The sequence below is a fragment of the Nilaparvata lugens genome, chromosome 12 (genome assembly GCF_014356525.2).
Source record: "Nilaparvata lugens isolate BPH chromosome 12, ASM1435652v1, whole genome shotgun sequence".
NCBI classification, from domain to species: domain Eukaryota; kingdom Metazoa; phylum Arthropoda; class Insecta; order Hemiptera; family Delphacidae; genus Nilaparvata; species Nilaparvata lugens.
The window spans coordinates 12,868,366-12,885,687 of record NC_052515.1 but is presented as its reverse complement, the minus strand read 5'-3'; the positions used below and the strand labels follow the sequence as shown (position 1 = coordinate 12,885,687).

General features: G+C 33.3%; 2 protein-coding genes across 2 annotated transcripts in view; both read left to right on the top strand.

The window, feature by feature from the left end:
* LOC111048596 (teneurin-m) overlaps window positions 1-11,334 on the top strand; it is an 82,507-nt gene extending 71,173 nt beyond the window's left edge. The window contains exons 32-35 of the mRNA XM_039438900.1: window positions 460-769; window positions 2,167-2,439; window positions 3,510-3,756; window positions 4,916-11,334. Of these exons, the coding sequence (XP_039294834.1) occupies window positions 460-769; window positions 2,167-2,439; window positions 3,510-3,756; window positions 4,916-5,109 (1,024 nt within the window). The 3' untranslated portion in view covers window positions 5,110-11,334. The remainder of the gene's footprint in view (window positions 1-459; window positions 770-2,166; window positions 2,440-3,509; window positions 3,757-4,915) is intronic.
* An 814-nt stretch (window positions 11,335-12,148) lies between these two features.
* The window catches only part of LOC111048595 (WD repeat-containing protein 6), a 32,937-nt gene continuing 27,763 nt past the window's right edge, over window positions 12,149-17,322 (top strand). The window contains exons 1-4 of the mRNA XM_039439455.1: window positions 12,149-12,266; window positions 12,953-13,061; window positions 14,283-14,457; window positions 16,830-16,994. Of these exons, the coding sequence (XP_039295389.1) occupies window positions 12,980-13,061; window positions 14,283-14,457; window positions 16,830-16,994 (422 nt within the window). The 5' untranslated portion in view covers window positions 12,149-12,266; window positions 12,953-12,979. The remainder of the gene's footprint in view (window positions 12,267-12,952; window positions 13,062-14,282; window positions 14,458-16,829; window positions 16,995-17,322) is intronic.

The following is a 17,322-nucleotide window of genomic DNA, read 5'->3' as shown; positions in this document are numbered from 1 at the left end:
ACACAGACTGCCCGTCGTTTAGGCGCTGAGACGTAATATCTGTTTATTCAGTAATTTCATCTCTCTTGAATTTTGATTCTGATTCATTTACACATACGTAGTAAACCGTGAAGTTCTATGGATCTATATAATTTCAAGTTGCAGATTTCTAAAACAGTAAAGTAGTTCATGAGTGAGTTCTTCAGCTCAGAGGGTCACTAGTAAATATATGATTCATTAAATAAATGTGTTGATTCTCTATGAATTTCCACAAGACCATTACAGATTCTACAAATAAATACAAAAGCCGGTTAAATGTTAAATCGTGATTAATTTTGGAGAAGTTTTCTTCAATAAGAAGGCTTTAATTGGTTTTCGTGGCATTTAATCGTCGTTAAAATTTAACACAATTCTGTGCAACCGAGTCTTATGTATTTTCTGGTAATAAAATTTGATTTGATTGGTTTGTTTTCTTGGCAGGTACGACCCATCAGTGGGCCAATGGATGACCCCCGACTGGGAGCGATTGGCCAATCAGCTGACAGCTCCTACCGATGTGTTCATCTACCGATTCCAGAACAACGACCCCATCAATCCGGTGCGCGCGCAGACTGTCAACTACATGACTGACCTCCAAAGCTGGCTGCAGCTCTATGGTTACAATCTGAACAACATGCTCGGCTCGCTCTACACGAGATCGATTGTCTATCAGCCGAGCGCCAAGATTAGCTCGCCGCAACTGGCGCCTGATTTCGGCGTCATGAGTGGCTTGCAGTGTATTGTTAGTAAGGTGAGTTGAGAAGATCGTGTTGAAATTTATAAAAGAATATGTTGTGGAATTTATTCATTTTATTTAATGTGTAGGCCTAGTGTTAAGAGTTTTAGGGTCATGATTTGAGAATTTTGTAAAATTTAATTTGTTTTATTAATGTTTTAGTGTTCAAAGGGTTTCAGGGTCATGATTTGAATGGAAATGACTTAATGATTCATAAGTCATTGATGTTACTCTAATCATTTCTATGCATTTATGATACTTTTAATTTCATAAATTCAACACTTTTGGCGAGGTCAGACGAGCGTTTTTCCAAGCATTTTTCAGACGAGTAGACAGGGCAGGTAGGTCTCCGATTGGCTGATTGAGTTGGCGTTTGGGAGTCAGCTGATAATCAGCCAATCAGAGAGCTCCTACCCTGCTGACTCGTCTGAAAAACGTCTGAAAAAACGCTCGTGTGGCCTCACCCCAAGGGCGTGACCATTATCAGGTGTTTCTTCAGGTGTTCTCAGAATCGGCAGGACAGAGCTCTCCGATTGGCTGATTTAGCTGGCACCTGAAAAAACTCCTGAAAAACGCCTAATATGGTTTCGCTCTTACTGTCCATGTTTAATCATCTTTACAATCTTGATTGTATTAATCTTTGTAATGCCTTACCTGATAACATGAAGGGACTGGAGTCGAAAAGATTCAAAATGGAATTGAAGAGGGAACTGGTAAAGCATTGCTTCTATTCCATTTCTGAATTCTACGATCACTTTGCCGGCGCCAGAGAATCGACTTCAACTCTAACGATTCGTTAATTCGATAAATTAGGAAACTTAATTTCAGTGAAAAATTGACGAATCCTTATATCTTTTTCACAGGAGGTCACAGGATGAAATGAACTAAACTAAACATCACTTGAATGAACATTTCATGAGCAAAACTAAGAACTTTGTTGAAGTTCTGACACTGTGTTACTAGTAAATATTTGGAAAAAACACTTACTTTTGTTTGGAGTCTTGAGGAATGTATTTCACTCCTGAAGAGGAGCTTCATCAGCCTGATACCAGGGGCGCTTGCTCTTATGGGTTGGACTGTGTGGCCAAAATGTGGGAAAATATTACATTTGATTTGAAGTTAAGTTGATCATTTAATAAGTTGGATTTGTCATAGTGGAGGTGTTTGAAAATTTCGTATTGTTCTAGTGTGTTGAGTCTCTGGCTTTTTTGAAGAATTGTGAAATCACAAAAACATACATAGGCCTACAGATATCGAAATCCTACACATTCTACACATACAACAAAGTTATATAGTGTTTCGTCATGGAAAGCAACTTTAAAACTAAGAAGTTTTCACGTTACTATATCGATATAATTATACTGATTATTTATATCGAAGACTCATCAATTTTCAATTTGTTTTCTATGCAGGTAACGGGCAACTTCGGTTCGCTTGGTTTCGTGGCCGAACCTCTACTGAAGATGGAGGCTCGAACCCGCAACCTGTTGCCGCGAGTCGCGTATCGGCGCGCCGTGTTCGGCGAAGGTCTGCTGATCTCGCGGTCGGCGGGTCGCGCCCTCGTGTCCGTCGTTGAAGGGGTCAACAGCGTCGTCCAGGATGTGGTCACGTCCGTCTTCAACAATTCGCACTTCCTCGATCTACATTTCACGCAACACGATCAGGATCTCTTCTACTTTGTCAAGGTCAGTTCATCACAAATATAGAATGACTTTTCTATTGGATGACAATATGAATAGTCCTATTTGAACTCATGGAAATAATATTCTCACTGTACCAGGTATCTATTTGCTTCATTTTATTCATTTATTCTATTTTTTATTTAAAAAAATCTGGTGTGGCGCACTCACACAACTTTCCTTGCCGTTATGAAAATTGATCACCTGATGCTAGTGTTCACGCGCATCTCAAGTCTACTATTCAAAGATCTGAGCCAGCTGGTGACAGCACAATAACGCTGGAGACACACGAGGTGTGCTATCTCTTCATAGTAAATCATTTAATAGAATCAACAGTTGCCAACAGTTTGCAATTGGATAATCACATTTTCTGGAATTTCGAGCTTATTTTCAATTTTAAGTGGAAATGTTACTGAACATTAATTGTAGAGATTTTCATGCTGGATATTTTCCATTTGAAATTGTTTGTTTAAATTTTATCTGAAGCCTGATAATTGGGAATCTAAAATCAAACTTTGCATTGATGGGGCGGAGCTCCTGAAATTTTTACAGATATGGGACTCATGGCAGTTGATAGAACTTATCAATGACTATTTTAGATATATATTTGATGAAAATCGTTGGAGCCGTTTTCGAGAAAATCGCAAAGTACCCTGTTTTTGATAACATTTCAGCCACCATCTTTGTATTGTATTCGTTCGAAATTGTTCTTGGCGGATCCTTTTAGGAGAAGGACCTTAAGTTCCAAATTTCGAGTCATTGCGTTAATTGGGATATGAAATATCGTGTACACAGACATCACGTTTTTGGTTTCAGGGTACATTGAAACGTATAGAAATTTAGAGATTGGGGTACCTTAATTTTTTCGGAAATCTATGCTTTCCTTATCTATGGTAATAGGGCAAGGAAAGTAAAAAAAGCACAGATCGGGAGAGAAAAACCAACTAGGAAAACGTTATCGGTACCGCAAATGTGAGGTTACACAACAGGTTGAATGACATTATTTACACAAAGTTTTCAGTTGACCAAGAACTTAAATACTATACGTTAAGTTCCTTTCAATTTCTATTTTTTAGGACAACGCACTGAAACTACGCGACGACCTTGAAGAGTTGAGGCGACTGGGCGGCATGTTCAACGTGTCAACACACGAGACGACCGACGGCCGAGAGCTGCGACTGCAGTCGTCCGACGCTGTCGTGTCGCTGCGATACGGCGCCGATCCGATGCAGGACCGACATCGGTTGCTGAAGCATGCGCACAAGCGGGCCGTGGAGAGGGCCTGGGAGATTGAAAAGGCGTTGGTAGCGTCGGGGTTGTCAGGTGAGTGGAAAAATGAGATTTATTCTGTCCTGAAAAAGCCTAATAATTGTGAACAAATAGAAATACAATTTTCCAATCTCTTAATAAAATTCCAGCTTAATTCTAACTAGTGCACCACGGTTTTGGAAACTTCTTACTGGTGACATTTTTTCAACGCTTTTCAATTTTTATACTATCAATTTACAAGAATTGATCAATTTTTTGAGATATGAGCTACAAAGTTTCAAATCTCTGGGGTGATCCATTTCAAAATTGGTAGCAAGTGAATTTGTGAAATTTCGAGATAAATTCTTAAAGGTATTGTTGATTTGACTTGACTTTTCAGATTATCAATGTTACTAGAATTTTATTCCATTCTTGAAAATAATCCATATTAGACAAAATAACTCAAATATAAATGGCGAACAAGAGAAATTACTCTCCTATTCAACAAGTCTGAGAGACAGTTCAAAGATTCTCAAGTTCAAAAGTATTCAATTCAATTCAATTGTCCATCCATGACCAGTCTTCACACTGAATAGATTTCGTCATAAGAAATTAAAAACACAAACGTTCATAAAATTTACACTAACTATCGATATGGCATGTCAAATAGACAAATAAATGAGTGATCTCCTCTTCACTCAAGGAATAGAGTGGAAGTTTGAGGAGTTTATCTCTTTAAGTACATTTTTAAATTGTTTATCTTCCAAGTAAAAAACTACTAATCTTATCTCCAGCATTAATGATATTTCATACTCCAATGCTCCCGAAATATTGGAATGCACATTCCAGAAGTCATCAAACACTGTTTACACTGAACAATTCACTAGAAACTGTTCCAGTGATTCTTCTTCTGAGCTGTGAGGTGAATGGGTTTCATTGGTATCAAGAAAATATTATCTGTTACCAGAGTTTACTATTTCTCCTAAGATAGTTAGAATCCTGAATTGGATTATGTTCGATTGATGACGGTGACTGTCGAGATTACTGACATGAGAGTCGAGAGTCTAGTGACTTTTATTAATTTATCAAAAGCCCTGTTATATACAGAGTGATTGAAAAGTAGCGCAACCCACACCTCAAAACGGTTATCATTTGTAACTTTATGTGAAGTTTACAAAGTGTACATCTTTCATCATTAGAATGTTATCATTATTTGTATTTATTCTACTTGTAGGTCGTGGAGAATGGACTGAAGAAGAACGTGAAGAACTGATTTTACGCGGAAGAGTTGATGGCTATGAAGGATCCGACATTCACAGTGTACAGAGGTATCCTCAGCTGGCCGACGATCCCGGAAATGTCGCTTTCAGAAAGGATGCTCGCAAGAAACGCAAGAGGAGGACTCACCGACACGAGGAGGCAACGTGAGGTGGTGTGTTGCAAACTGCCTGCAACGGAGTAGTGGCGCAAGGTTGCAACGGAACTGTGGTGTTGCATAACTAGTGATTTGTGTTGCATAGTTCACCTGCAACGTGTGATTTCTGTTATTAAATTCATCTGCAACATGTGATCATGGTTGCAACAGAACTGTGAAGTTGCATAACTAGTAATATCTGTTGCATTGTTCATCTGCAACGTGTGATTTCTGTTATTAAATTCATCTGCAACATGTGGTCATGATTGCAACAGAACTGTGGAGTTGCATAACTAGTGATATCTGTTGCATTGTTCATCTGCAACGAGAGATTTCTGTTGCATAGTCATCTGCAACCACAAGTGATTTGTGTTCCATAATATGATGTGATTGCAACATTTGAGAACTTCACCTGCAACATGTGTTTTATGTTGCATAGTTCATCTGCAACAGGGAATTTTTCTTGCATAGTTGACCTGCAACTACCAGTGATTTGTGTTCCATGATGTGACTGCAACATTTAAGAACTGATCCTTCGTCAACAGTGTTGCATAAAACCTGCAACAAGTGTTGATTGCAACATGACATAAAATGTGTCAACTGCATTGAATAGAACCTGCAACTATACTGTTGTTTGCAACATTAAATAACGTCCTCAACAACTATGTTGCATTGTATAACTTGTAACGTGATAGAACTGTGTTTCATCAACTTAAAATAACTTTCTCGTCAACTGTGTTGCATTGTAACTTATGAATGTGTAACGTGATAGAACTGTGTTGCATAAAAATGTGAACATGCAACGAGTGTTGAGATTCTGTTGCTTCAAGTTTTGATGTAGAGTGAACTTTGATAACACTGTTGCATATAACTTGCAGTATGATGCAGGTTTAAAACTGTTGCGTATAAGGTTATTGTTGCATAAAATAACATTCAAAATGTAATGTTACTTAAGGAACTTGAAGATTTGAAAGTGTTGCATACATCTTTAGTCATGAATTCTACTTTGAATCATTGATATGTATGTTGTATTGAACTGGCAACATATATTGACTGATGAATTTGTAACCAAACTTGTTCACCATACAAGTGTAGCAATGTATGTAACTAGAAATGTATCTTTATTGCAACGTTATTACATCCTATTTGCAACAAAACTGTTGCCACAATCGAGTTCTGAGTCTTGCATGCAACATGAACGTTGCAACATAAGTTTACAACAAAAACAGTAAATCCGTTGCTCCGCTGCAGAATCTAACCTATAACACTGAAACAAACAATGTGATAATTCTCTTATTAGCTACTCTTCTTCTTCTAATTATTATCATTGTATATTATTATTTATTGGAGTGATAGTGTATTGGTTACGAATTTTTTACGTTTTGTGAAGAACTTGTTGGATATTAATGACTTTAGGATAGTGTGATTTGTGGATTAGTGATGTTTATGGGTTAATACGAGTGCTGAATTTTGAGCGGTTCTGAAATCTGAGTTTTAAAATATTTTAAAAGATCCATTCTTGAAAAATCAGCAATGATTTTGGTGTGTTTCAAACAATACTCTCCAACTTGTGAAGAAATTCAAAATTCAAATTCATCAAAATTCGGCACTGTATTTACCTTGATTATTTTAGAATAAGGGTAATTAGTCCAAGTTGATTTATACTCGATAAAACTCATTGAAGAATAGCAAAGCTTCAAGTTTTGTAGCCTACAATCAACAATTTAGTTGGAAATTTGGATTTGTGGCCTGTGAACAAGTAATGTTTTAACTCATGAAATAGATTTATTATTCAATAACAATATTGTTCTTCTAAGTAGGAAGGAAGCTTGAGTACCTAAAGGTGCGTACACGCGCCGCGAACATGAGCAATTCACTTTTAATCAGCTGACTATATCTGTATTTCTACAGAAACGGTAAGATACAGATATAAAAAGCTTGGCATCAGCTGATTGAAAGTGAATTGATCATGTTCGCGACGCGTATATTTGTACGCACCTCAATAGATATTTTTATCAACTGATACCTGGTTTGAAGTACCGGTACACCTTTTTGTCAAACCATCTTTTAAACGCACAAATTTCTAACTCTTAAAATAATATGCACATATTATTCTAGTCTTCATATATAGTCAGGTCTTCATAGATCTATGAATCCTAAGCTCTGTGTTTCACTTTTAATTATTATTACTATGAAATCTTAATTTTTAATTCAGTAAAGGTTTCCACTGGCTTGTACCAAAATAAGTTTTATCAAGTGCCTAATCAACAGCTTGACTTTCTACCCTTATTGTAATGATTATACAATAATTTCCCAAAATTATTTTATGATCATTAAATTGTAACTATTCGATTACCTTATATATTATGCTTTATGCAGGTATATTATCATCAATGAGCAATTATTAGACTGTACACCTTTAACGTTACTTGGGTATGTTGAGTGAAAAAAACATTTATCCTCAATAATGTTGAAGAATTTTCATGTATTGTTGTTATATTGTTGATTATTGACGAGATGGGGTGACTTTAAGTCAATTAATAATAATTTTTCTCTCATTGTATCGCTTTTTTCGATTTTTCAATCACTAAAATTGTGTGAATAACTGGACTGGAATGAAACTATATGTAACTGGATACTGGTATTATATATGTGAAATTTATTTGGTGCTGAACTATTATTATTAATTAATAATTGTGCTATTTAATTGTCTTATTCTCATTTTTTATATAATTCACAAATTGACTACAGTTAGATGAGTCTCTTGCATGTAACAATGTTGAATGTTCTTTTTACATTCTAAAAAAATTGAAGAAGATAATTCTGAATTCAAAGCAATTCAATTTCACTGATTTATCAAGTTGTGAGAAAAACATCACATTAAATTATTAGTTCATAAAATATATATTTATAGATTTAATTTTTTTGTTTTCAAAATTTCCAATGAAATTATTAAAACTCTTTGATACCTTTTAGGTAGGTTCCCCATTCTTGTTTTCAAAGTTTTCAATAAAATTGAAATTCTCTCAAATCTTTGATATATTTTATTTGATGGTATTTAGTTTGTTGTAGAAACAAGAGTTTTTCTCGTGGAAAACTATGAGAGTTATCAAAGATTCTCTTATTAATGGTATAATATCTTCACTAACTAAATCTACAATAGTTATCAATGTTTTTCCTAATTTTATTAATCATATTTTACCATTTTTTTATGAAAATTTTGTATACTCATACCTTGTTCTCAGTGGTGTTAATTTGGTGCTATATTGATACAAATTAAATTATTTTGTGGTAACTCAATTATTTGAAAATTGTAAACCATTTTTTACAATATTCAATTAATACCCGAGATCGATCATCCACCATTCGGACAATTCCTGATATGTTGCTTTCAGAAAGTTTCATGTCCAATTTTGATAATTTGAATTTTTTCTCCCCAAAAATATACGTTATTTTTCTCGTATAAAATGTATTCAACAAGGATTTCAAAGTTAATTTGAAAATCGCTACTTGAAAATTCAATAAATATGTTTCTTTCTCAAATTTCCATGTCCAATTTTGATAATTTGAATTTTTCTCTCCAGAAATATACGTCATTTTTCTCGTATAACATGTATTCAACAAGGATTTTCAAGGTTAATTTGAAAATCACCACTTGAAAATTCAACAAATTTTGTTTGGAACAGAATCAATTCTCATATTTTGTTCCTTTTTAGAATGTAACAAGTAATATTCACTAGTTAAGCTTGTCCTTGACTGATCTTGTACATGTAAATACTACCGGGTAAGACTTTAATATGCTTGTAATACATATATTATTGATAATTCTTACTACATATTAGTACTTAAATACCATATAAAATATGACAGAAGAAGTACACGCTCAAAAGAAGATACTGGAAAATTTTTCTCTAAAAACTTGTGGTTACTGTCATAGATCGGGGAATAAGTTCAAGAATAAGAACTAATGTCTTGAATGTTGGGAATTTTTTGGAAGACAGTTTCAACGAATTCGATTAGGTGTTTACGAGTTTTTATTATATTTTTGAATCTCAATATTCCAGTTTGACAATGGTTTTGATGTAGATGCAACCAGGGTTAACCGATCTAAAGTTGGATAAAACAACGAAAATGTGAGAAAAGTTGTAGAACATCGTATCTTCTGGACATGCTTGTGTGGTGTATCGTGTATAACCAAAGAGCTTTTAGATTATGGTGTGTAATATTGTAGATAAACAGTTAGAAATTATCCATAAACTTCTCGGCGTTAAAATTGGTGTGTAAATAACATTAAATTACTATTAATAAAACTTGGAGATTGTGTTAGAGCTCTTCAGTTGACAATCGAGATATGTGTGTATGTATGTGTGTGTTTTTTATTGCTCGGAAATGTGTTGTATATATAGGGAAATGTTACGTAATAAACGATAGTTGAATGTGGTAGAGAAACGAACAGATATAGGTATAGTTGTAATAGGGGTTTTGTCTATAAGAGCGGCCTATACGAAAATATTGGGAACTTTAATTCATTTTTAAATCAAGTTTCTAATTTGGAGCTGAATATCCAGGGTTTCTTTGAAATTCTTGAGAGGTTTTTATGTATATGTGGACTTTGGATAAACTTTATTTGTGCTATCAAATCGTTTCTAAAAACCATTAATTCAAATATACAGGTAGCTTCATTTCAACTTGGTTCCATTATCCACAGAAAAGTATATTGTCCACTCATGACAGGAGATACTACCTGAACCTAAATAAAATATGATCAGATAAATTCTACTTTTGAAATTTTACAGTCTAGAGTGGTTTCTAGGATTGATCAGGCTCCATAAAATAACAGAATCAAATATCACAGATTGAGCTTAACATGTTATGATATCACAATGAAGGTGCTATATAGGAAGATTGATTATTTATTTACTACAATAACTTTTGTAATCATTCCAAAAAATGAGATTATCAGTTTCAACTTTCTCTATTTCTCCCTTGTGAAGACATATTTCTCTTGTGTTACTGTTGCCTGTAATTGGAGCTCTGAAGAAGGAGAAATAGAAGTAAGAGAAGAAATGATTGGTTAATGAGGTGGAACATAAGAAATAGAAGGCGGATAATTTACATCACAAACTTGTGTTCAGAAATGACATTTTTTGTTCAGATCTGAATACAAAAGTAAGACATCACAGATATTGATACTGAAAAATCAACTGAAATACTCAAGTCAGTGGAAGGTGAAAAGCTAGTCATCTATTATTTGTATCTTTCTTTTTTGTTTGAAAACAGTTAGCATTGAATTTAATGAGTGAATTTACAACTTTATAAAGTTTCAAAATTATTTTGTGCGTTTTTGAATCTTGAACTTCATTTATAATCCTTAATTTTTAAATGTTTTCTGATACCTACTTGTTGTGTGTATGTGGCAAAGAATGTGTGTGAGAGAGTTTATTATCCTAAATAAATATGTTAATAAGTCAGGAGAAAAAATCTCATTTATTGATATAAATAAGTCTGTATCCAGTCATTGTGTACATTATTACAACTACTGTTTTTTATAGTGAGATATTTTTAAAACCATGTTGACTCTGTGAATGTAATACTAACTTACTATTTAAAAGCAATACTTAAACACTAAGGTCCTATCTGAGATATATATGTAAAGTTATATTATTAATTGTAAAATGATGTATAAATAGTTTTTAAAATAGTTTAGTTCCTGTGCAATCCAAGTTTTTTCTATTTTAATTTCTCAACTTCAATTGTTACACACGTCTCAATAATATTATCTAATACTATATTGTTTTTGGTGATCTTTTTCAATGGAAAAAACAACTTTTTATCTATAAAATAGTCGATGACTTTTAAAATAATTTGGTTTTTTCTTTGTGTAGTTTCTTAGATGATTGTAAACGTCTTCAAAAGAAAAAAGCATAATAACCATTGAGAAAATAATATAAAATTATTGAAAAATATGTGCTTCTCTTAACGGTAATCACCAGTCCAAAAGTTCGAAACATTATGGAGTTATTCTCCGTGATATTTTATTCTTAAAATGAGACTTGATGTATTTTATTAACCTTTTGTATAGACATTATTATTAAAAAAAATTGAAAAAGAAAAAATTACATTGTACATATGAAGAGAAGAATGATGATGCAAACTTAGTTAGATTTTAATGAAACATAAATTGTATGCATTGTATATTTTAAACCAGTTGAAAGATAGGAAATTTAATAAAAAAAATGAATAAATTGTTGGGTTTTGTATTTAAATCCTTATCAAACCCTATTGTATAAATAAAATAATAATAATATCGAGTGACCTGGCTGGCTCAGGTCTAGCTGGTGTCAGAGTTTTCAGGTCGCAACTGATCAATTTCAGGGCCTCTGACATGACCTAACGACAGCTTTTTAGGCAGCCGGGACCGACGGCTTAACGTGTCCACCCTATTGTATAATGTTAGTGAATATAATTAAAAGAGCAACACTTTAAATTTGTACTCTCTAGAGTGAACTACAAAATTATTGAAAGTTCTACTTTGAAAAAATAATACAACTGAAAACGGTAGGTGAAAAAATAAAGAAGGAAAAAAAGAGTTTTCGCCGGATGGAAAAATAATAACTTTTTTCTCCCAAGCTCTGAACTTTTTTGGAATCTTCATGGTGTTCTCACAGACCATTCTGGATTCGCTTTTAGAAAAGAAGTACTACATAGGTAGTATATGAATCTATGAAATTATTTTTGTATCTATAAAGAAATAGACGAAAAACTCTAAAAGAGTGATAAATATTATTATTATTCAATGTGCCTGGATTATGACAATTTATAATAATCAAATTCAAATTATTTATAAAATTATCAATTTTTTCCTATATAATTAGTTACATTCAAAACTTTATTGATCTAAATTATTGTATAGGTGATTAGGAGTTCAGGACAGTCTGATAGGATCAATAAAAGTGCTGACTTGGTAAAGAATAGAACTATCGTTCATTTTAGTAATGCCAGTTCAAGTGATGGGTTCGAAAAGTAATTCAGATTTAGTTCTTCCAAGTCGTTCACGATCAGCTGTTGAGTGAGCTGTCTGCTTCAAGAGGTTATGTTTGTAACATCTAAACAACTACGTTTTTGCCGTCTATTTTAATACAAAAGTGCCTTTTATTCTTCTCAATTAATAGTAAGTACATTCAATTTTATTAATTATTCATTGTGTATTAATTTATAATAATCTTTCATTGGAATCTGAGAGGCTTACTCTGATTCTGAAAGATGAGTATCACGTTTCTGTTTGAGGTTATGGTTATATTTTAGTTCATTGTGTATTAATTTATAATAATCTTTCATTGGAATCTGAGAGGCTTACTCTGATTCTGAAAGATGAGTATCACGTTTCTGTTTGAGGTTATGGTTATATTTTATTTCTACTTTTATGTGTGGAACAGTTTAAATAAACTACTAAGGACTAAGTAAGCTATTAAATAATTCCTGTTATGTTTATTATAATCAGGTACCTATTCCCTCAGTATTTATATCAGACTCAATCTTTCAAGCAATAAATTATCAGTTTCAAAGCTATGGCTTTAGAAAACGTTGAGTTTTGTATGCACTAATTTATAACTACTACAGCCTAACACCAAGTAAGTTATTCAATCATTTTTCAATTTATTAAGGGCCAAAACCTCATTTACATTTGTATTGAACAGAACTTATGTTGTTTAGGCCTACAACATTAGCTCGTTGTTAGCTGTCGACATTAAGTCAACATTAGCTAACGTTTTAAGAAAATAAATGGGTGTTAGTGGTAAACACCTCTCGGTACCTATTCCATAAAGTTATAATGAGAGATTTTTTTACTTTTTCCAGAATAGAAAGAAACTCAATGGAGTTGAAATGGGAGAAATATCAATCGATTCTTGTCTTTTGAAGTTCAAAGTAACCTGTGTAAAATGCGTTGGCAACTTCCTTTATGCAGGTAAGCTAGTCATATGGTTATTATCAAGGAGATATAAATTTACCGGCGCAGCCTGTTCGGAATTGATAGATTGGTTAAAACTAGGATTAGGAGATACCTCCGCTACGTCTTTCAAAAGACGTATTCAAGCTACGCTACGTCTGACGCTACGTAGCTTCCACCAAGCAAGCTACGAATGGAATGGAATGGCCTTTAGTAATAGAATGAATTAGTAATCTCAATTCTTAAACCATACAAATTTGATTTACTTTATCTTGAAGTTGCATCGTCTGATATTTTATAATGAACTAACCTTTTAAAAATATATGGCTTTTTGTTGGTGGAGAGTCTCTTACGGGAAGGTCTCACCTCGCCTGAATATAGGCTATAATTATTTTTAAGCCTTTTGAACCGGGATCTCTAGACTGCTACGCAATCCCTCTAACCACTGGACTACGGATCCTAACCTTCTATATACGATAGTTGATATTTTGAAAAACTAATAAAATTACAAGTAATAATTGAATTGATATTATGATAATAATGAAAAAATCAATATTTAATATTGGGACTTTAATTTCAATCAAATTAATATTTTTCATCTTCAATTTTTCATCTGGTAAATTTGTTAGCCATGTACAATATTCACCTTACAGTAAATAAAGATAGCAGTCTACTCAAAACTTCATATCTCGATTACAATCAATTTGTTTTCTACTAATTTTTCATTTTCTTTTTTTTTGTGCAAAATACTACAATCATAATATAGCCTAATTATGAAATTGGAGGAAAAAATAGGCTGAGCCTGTACTATTTCTCTCCAAAAATTTTGATAAAAAGTTAATGTTGTCTAAAGTTTGAGGTTATGATATCACACACTGCTTCTTCACTTGATTTTTGATTTCTTTACTACATTTGCCAATCCATTGAGATTGTACCGGTACCTTAGGATAAACGCTGTATTCTTATCAATGTGTTTATAACATCGTGATTTACCACACATTCTTATCAAAATTAGGGAGAGAAACAATTTTGGGTTTATCCTGTTGATTCTCTCCCAATCATTAATTTGATATTATGATTCTGGAATGTGAAAGGAATTCCATCAAATTTTCATAGTTAATTACAACTCTAGTATTTGCTTGTGAATTACCGATATCATTTCACGTTAATTCTGTTTAAAAAAAAATCAAGTTCTACTTTAAGCCTACAACTAAATTTGTATTCTTGTGTTTTTTCCAGGTGTTGGAGGCAACCTATTAATTTTCGAGGCTGAGAATCAATCATACAAGTTGCGTGAGCAAATAAAGAATGTTCTGCCAAATAATATCTATGGAATACTGCCTGATAAGGAAAGTAAAAATATTGCAATCTATGGAAATAAAAAGCTGACAGTTATCCCTTGCTTCCCATGCAAGTAAGTTTACATTTTCTATATTTTTACATTCTCATTCAATATTTTCAAGTACATCAAACGGCCTTACCTAGAAGAATCAAAACAACCTCCGACTTAAAGGGATATGCAGAGCAGAGTGATTGATTGATTGATTGAGTACTTTAATTAAGTAGATTACAATATATATACTGGCTTATACACTTATACAATAGCTTACAATACAGCAAAATTATAGATGAATTTACAAAAAAATAAATTAAGAAAATAATTATTGATCTGTATATGATATGAAAGAAAGCAAATTGTAATAACTATAGATAAAATAGATAATATTGTTATGCATCTACATAAATTGGCGGAGCTTTGGACATATCAATGTCCATTCTTCGGACAGAATATTCGAAGTATCCTTCCCACTAACTCTCTACCATGGAGGGAGATGGAAAACCAGATCAGCCAACTAGAGTGAAACCTGGTTTTCACTAGTAGAGTTAGTGGTAGCTTAACTAACATACTAACTCTACTCTACTTACTTGGTTGAGTAACTGTTTTAACTACAATTGAGAATAGGCCTATAGTGAAGTCCACGTTATAATGGCAGTGTTTAATTGGCAATGGTAGTGCTATCCTTGTATATCATTCAACAAAGCATAAAGCGCTATCTATTTTCCACTTTGCTCTGCTGTCAGTTCGTCTTTCAAGAATGTAGAATTTATAAGTAATTAACAAAATAGTTTATCTTAATTATGAAGATTCATTATGAAATTATTGAAAAATATTATATCTTAATATTATTTTAAATGTAAATGAACAGTTGTTGATATTACATCAATAAACCTGTATCAGCTATCGTCTATAGAAGGGATTGACAAGGCGAGGATCGGCAACGTTGATCTCCTATCCTACTCCACTGCCATTATAACGTGGACCTCACTATAGTAGGACCTCACTAAAGTGTGTTGTTTAGTGAACAGAACTAACCTAAAAATGTCAATACTTTTTAATAAATTAACACTTATTAACACTTTTTAATAAATGAATAATTTTTAATAAATAACAATACTTCTTAAACTTGATAGCCTACGGCATGACTCTACTCTACTATTTCATTATCAGACTGTTATCATTAGTATAGTAGAGTGAGGAGCGGTGGTGGGGGAAGGCAAGTGGTAGAGTACTATCCCACTCTACTCTACTAAAAACTAGGTACTCTACCTTGACTCAACATGAACGTTTTCATAGGGAGAGTTCACAAGATAGTTAGTACTTGCCCAGGGAACTCTACCACTAACTCTACTAATGAAAACCAGGCTTGAATAAAAACACAAATCTGTTGTCAAATTCTACACTGTTTTATTTAGTACACGACCAAGGTTTCGTGACCACACCGGTCACATTTTCAAAGCTTTTTAGCTTTAGTCAACTTGAAAATGTTTTTAACTTTAACTAAATGCTTTAAAACTTATATATATATATGCATACATAGGCCAAAATTAGAAAAAAACATAATTTTACACTTAATATTTCAAATACCAATAGAATTTAGAACGTTCTGGAGCGACTGACACGCATCTTCTCCAGCATCATGGAGGGCCGACAGCCCTCCATGATAGGAGTGTTGTGGACACTCAGATATTAGGTGGTAAAACCTTTCAGATAAAACTTGAAAAGCTTTTTAGCTTTAGTCAACTTGAAAATGTGACCGGTGTGGTCACGAAACCTTGGTCGTGTACTAAATAAAACAGTGTAGAATTTGACAACATATTTGTGTTTTTATTCAATTATGGAACGGTTCTACAATATTGACAATGACTTAGTCGAATTTTTAAAAACCAGGCTTAATTGATAGAAGTGTGGTTGCCAAGTTTACGAATAGGCTCAGTCGCTGCAGTGCTTCCAGTGAGGAAACTAGGTATCATGAGGTGTTGAACACTCACTGAAGACTACAGAGCGATGTCCGTTCTAGCACGGCAACATCGCCGCCACTCTATCTCTACTTTTTTCTGCTCCACATATTCAAGTCGGAAGCTTTTCCAATTCGACTATAAGTAAGTTAGTTGTCCATAGAGACGGAACAGTCTTAGCGGATGAATTGTTAAATGTTCATAATCATTTTTTCTACAGATGGAAATTGCATTTGTTCAAATGCTAATTAATGAATAATTATTATTATACGAAAATACCAATTAAATGCTGTAAATCACCCCGGAGAATTTCACGCTCATCGAAATTCCATCAAGCTGTTTACCCTGTTGTCAATATTTGCTGTAGCAGGAGTCTTCGGGGTGAATTACATACAGCATTTAATTGGTATTTTCGTTTAATAATAATTATTAACTATTTCATTACAAGTTCTTTCCAATAGGTATTGATTATGTTGTAATTTTCCTTAGATGGACCAGAACTGAAATTTGGGAAGCAAAGCAATGGATTCTTTGCATTCAGTGGTTGGATGGCGAGTCTTTAGCTGTAGTTACTGGACTGAACGAGGTAGATCTGTTGAATTGGACTACAAAAAGTGTAATAAAAACGGCTGTCTGCGAAGAAAAGTGTATTATGTATCCTTTTTATCTAAATAGGGTATATAATTGTTCAATATGTAACATCAGAAATATAAATTTAATCATTGACATAATTATAAGACATTTAACAAATATATGGTCAACTATATTATACAAAATTTCAAGCATAAAAACAATACAATTCTACATATAAAGTAATTTACAAAACCATTATCACAATTCATACATACAAAAATCAATTTTATAAAAATCATCTACTGTCAATCTGTCATCATCATCCATCATGGACTAGACTTGTAAAGCCTGTTCCGGTGTTCACCGTTTCCTCGGTCTTCCGACGTCTCTTTTCCCATCTAACTGCAAC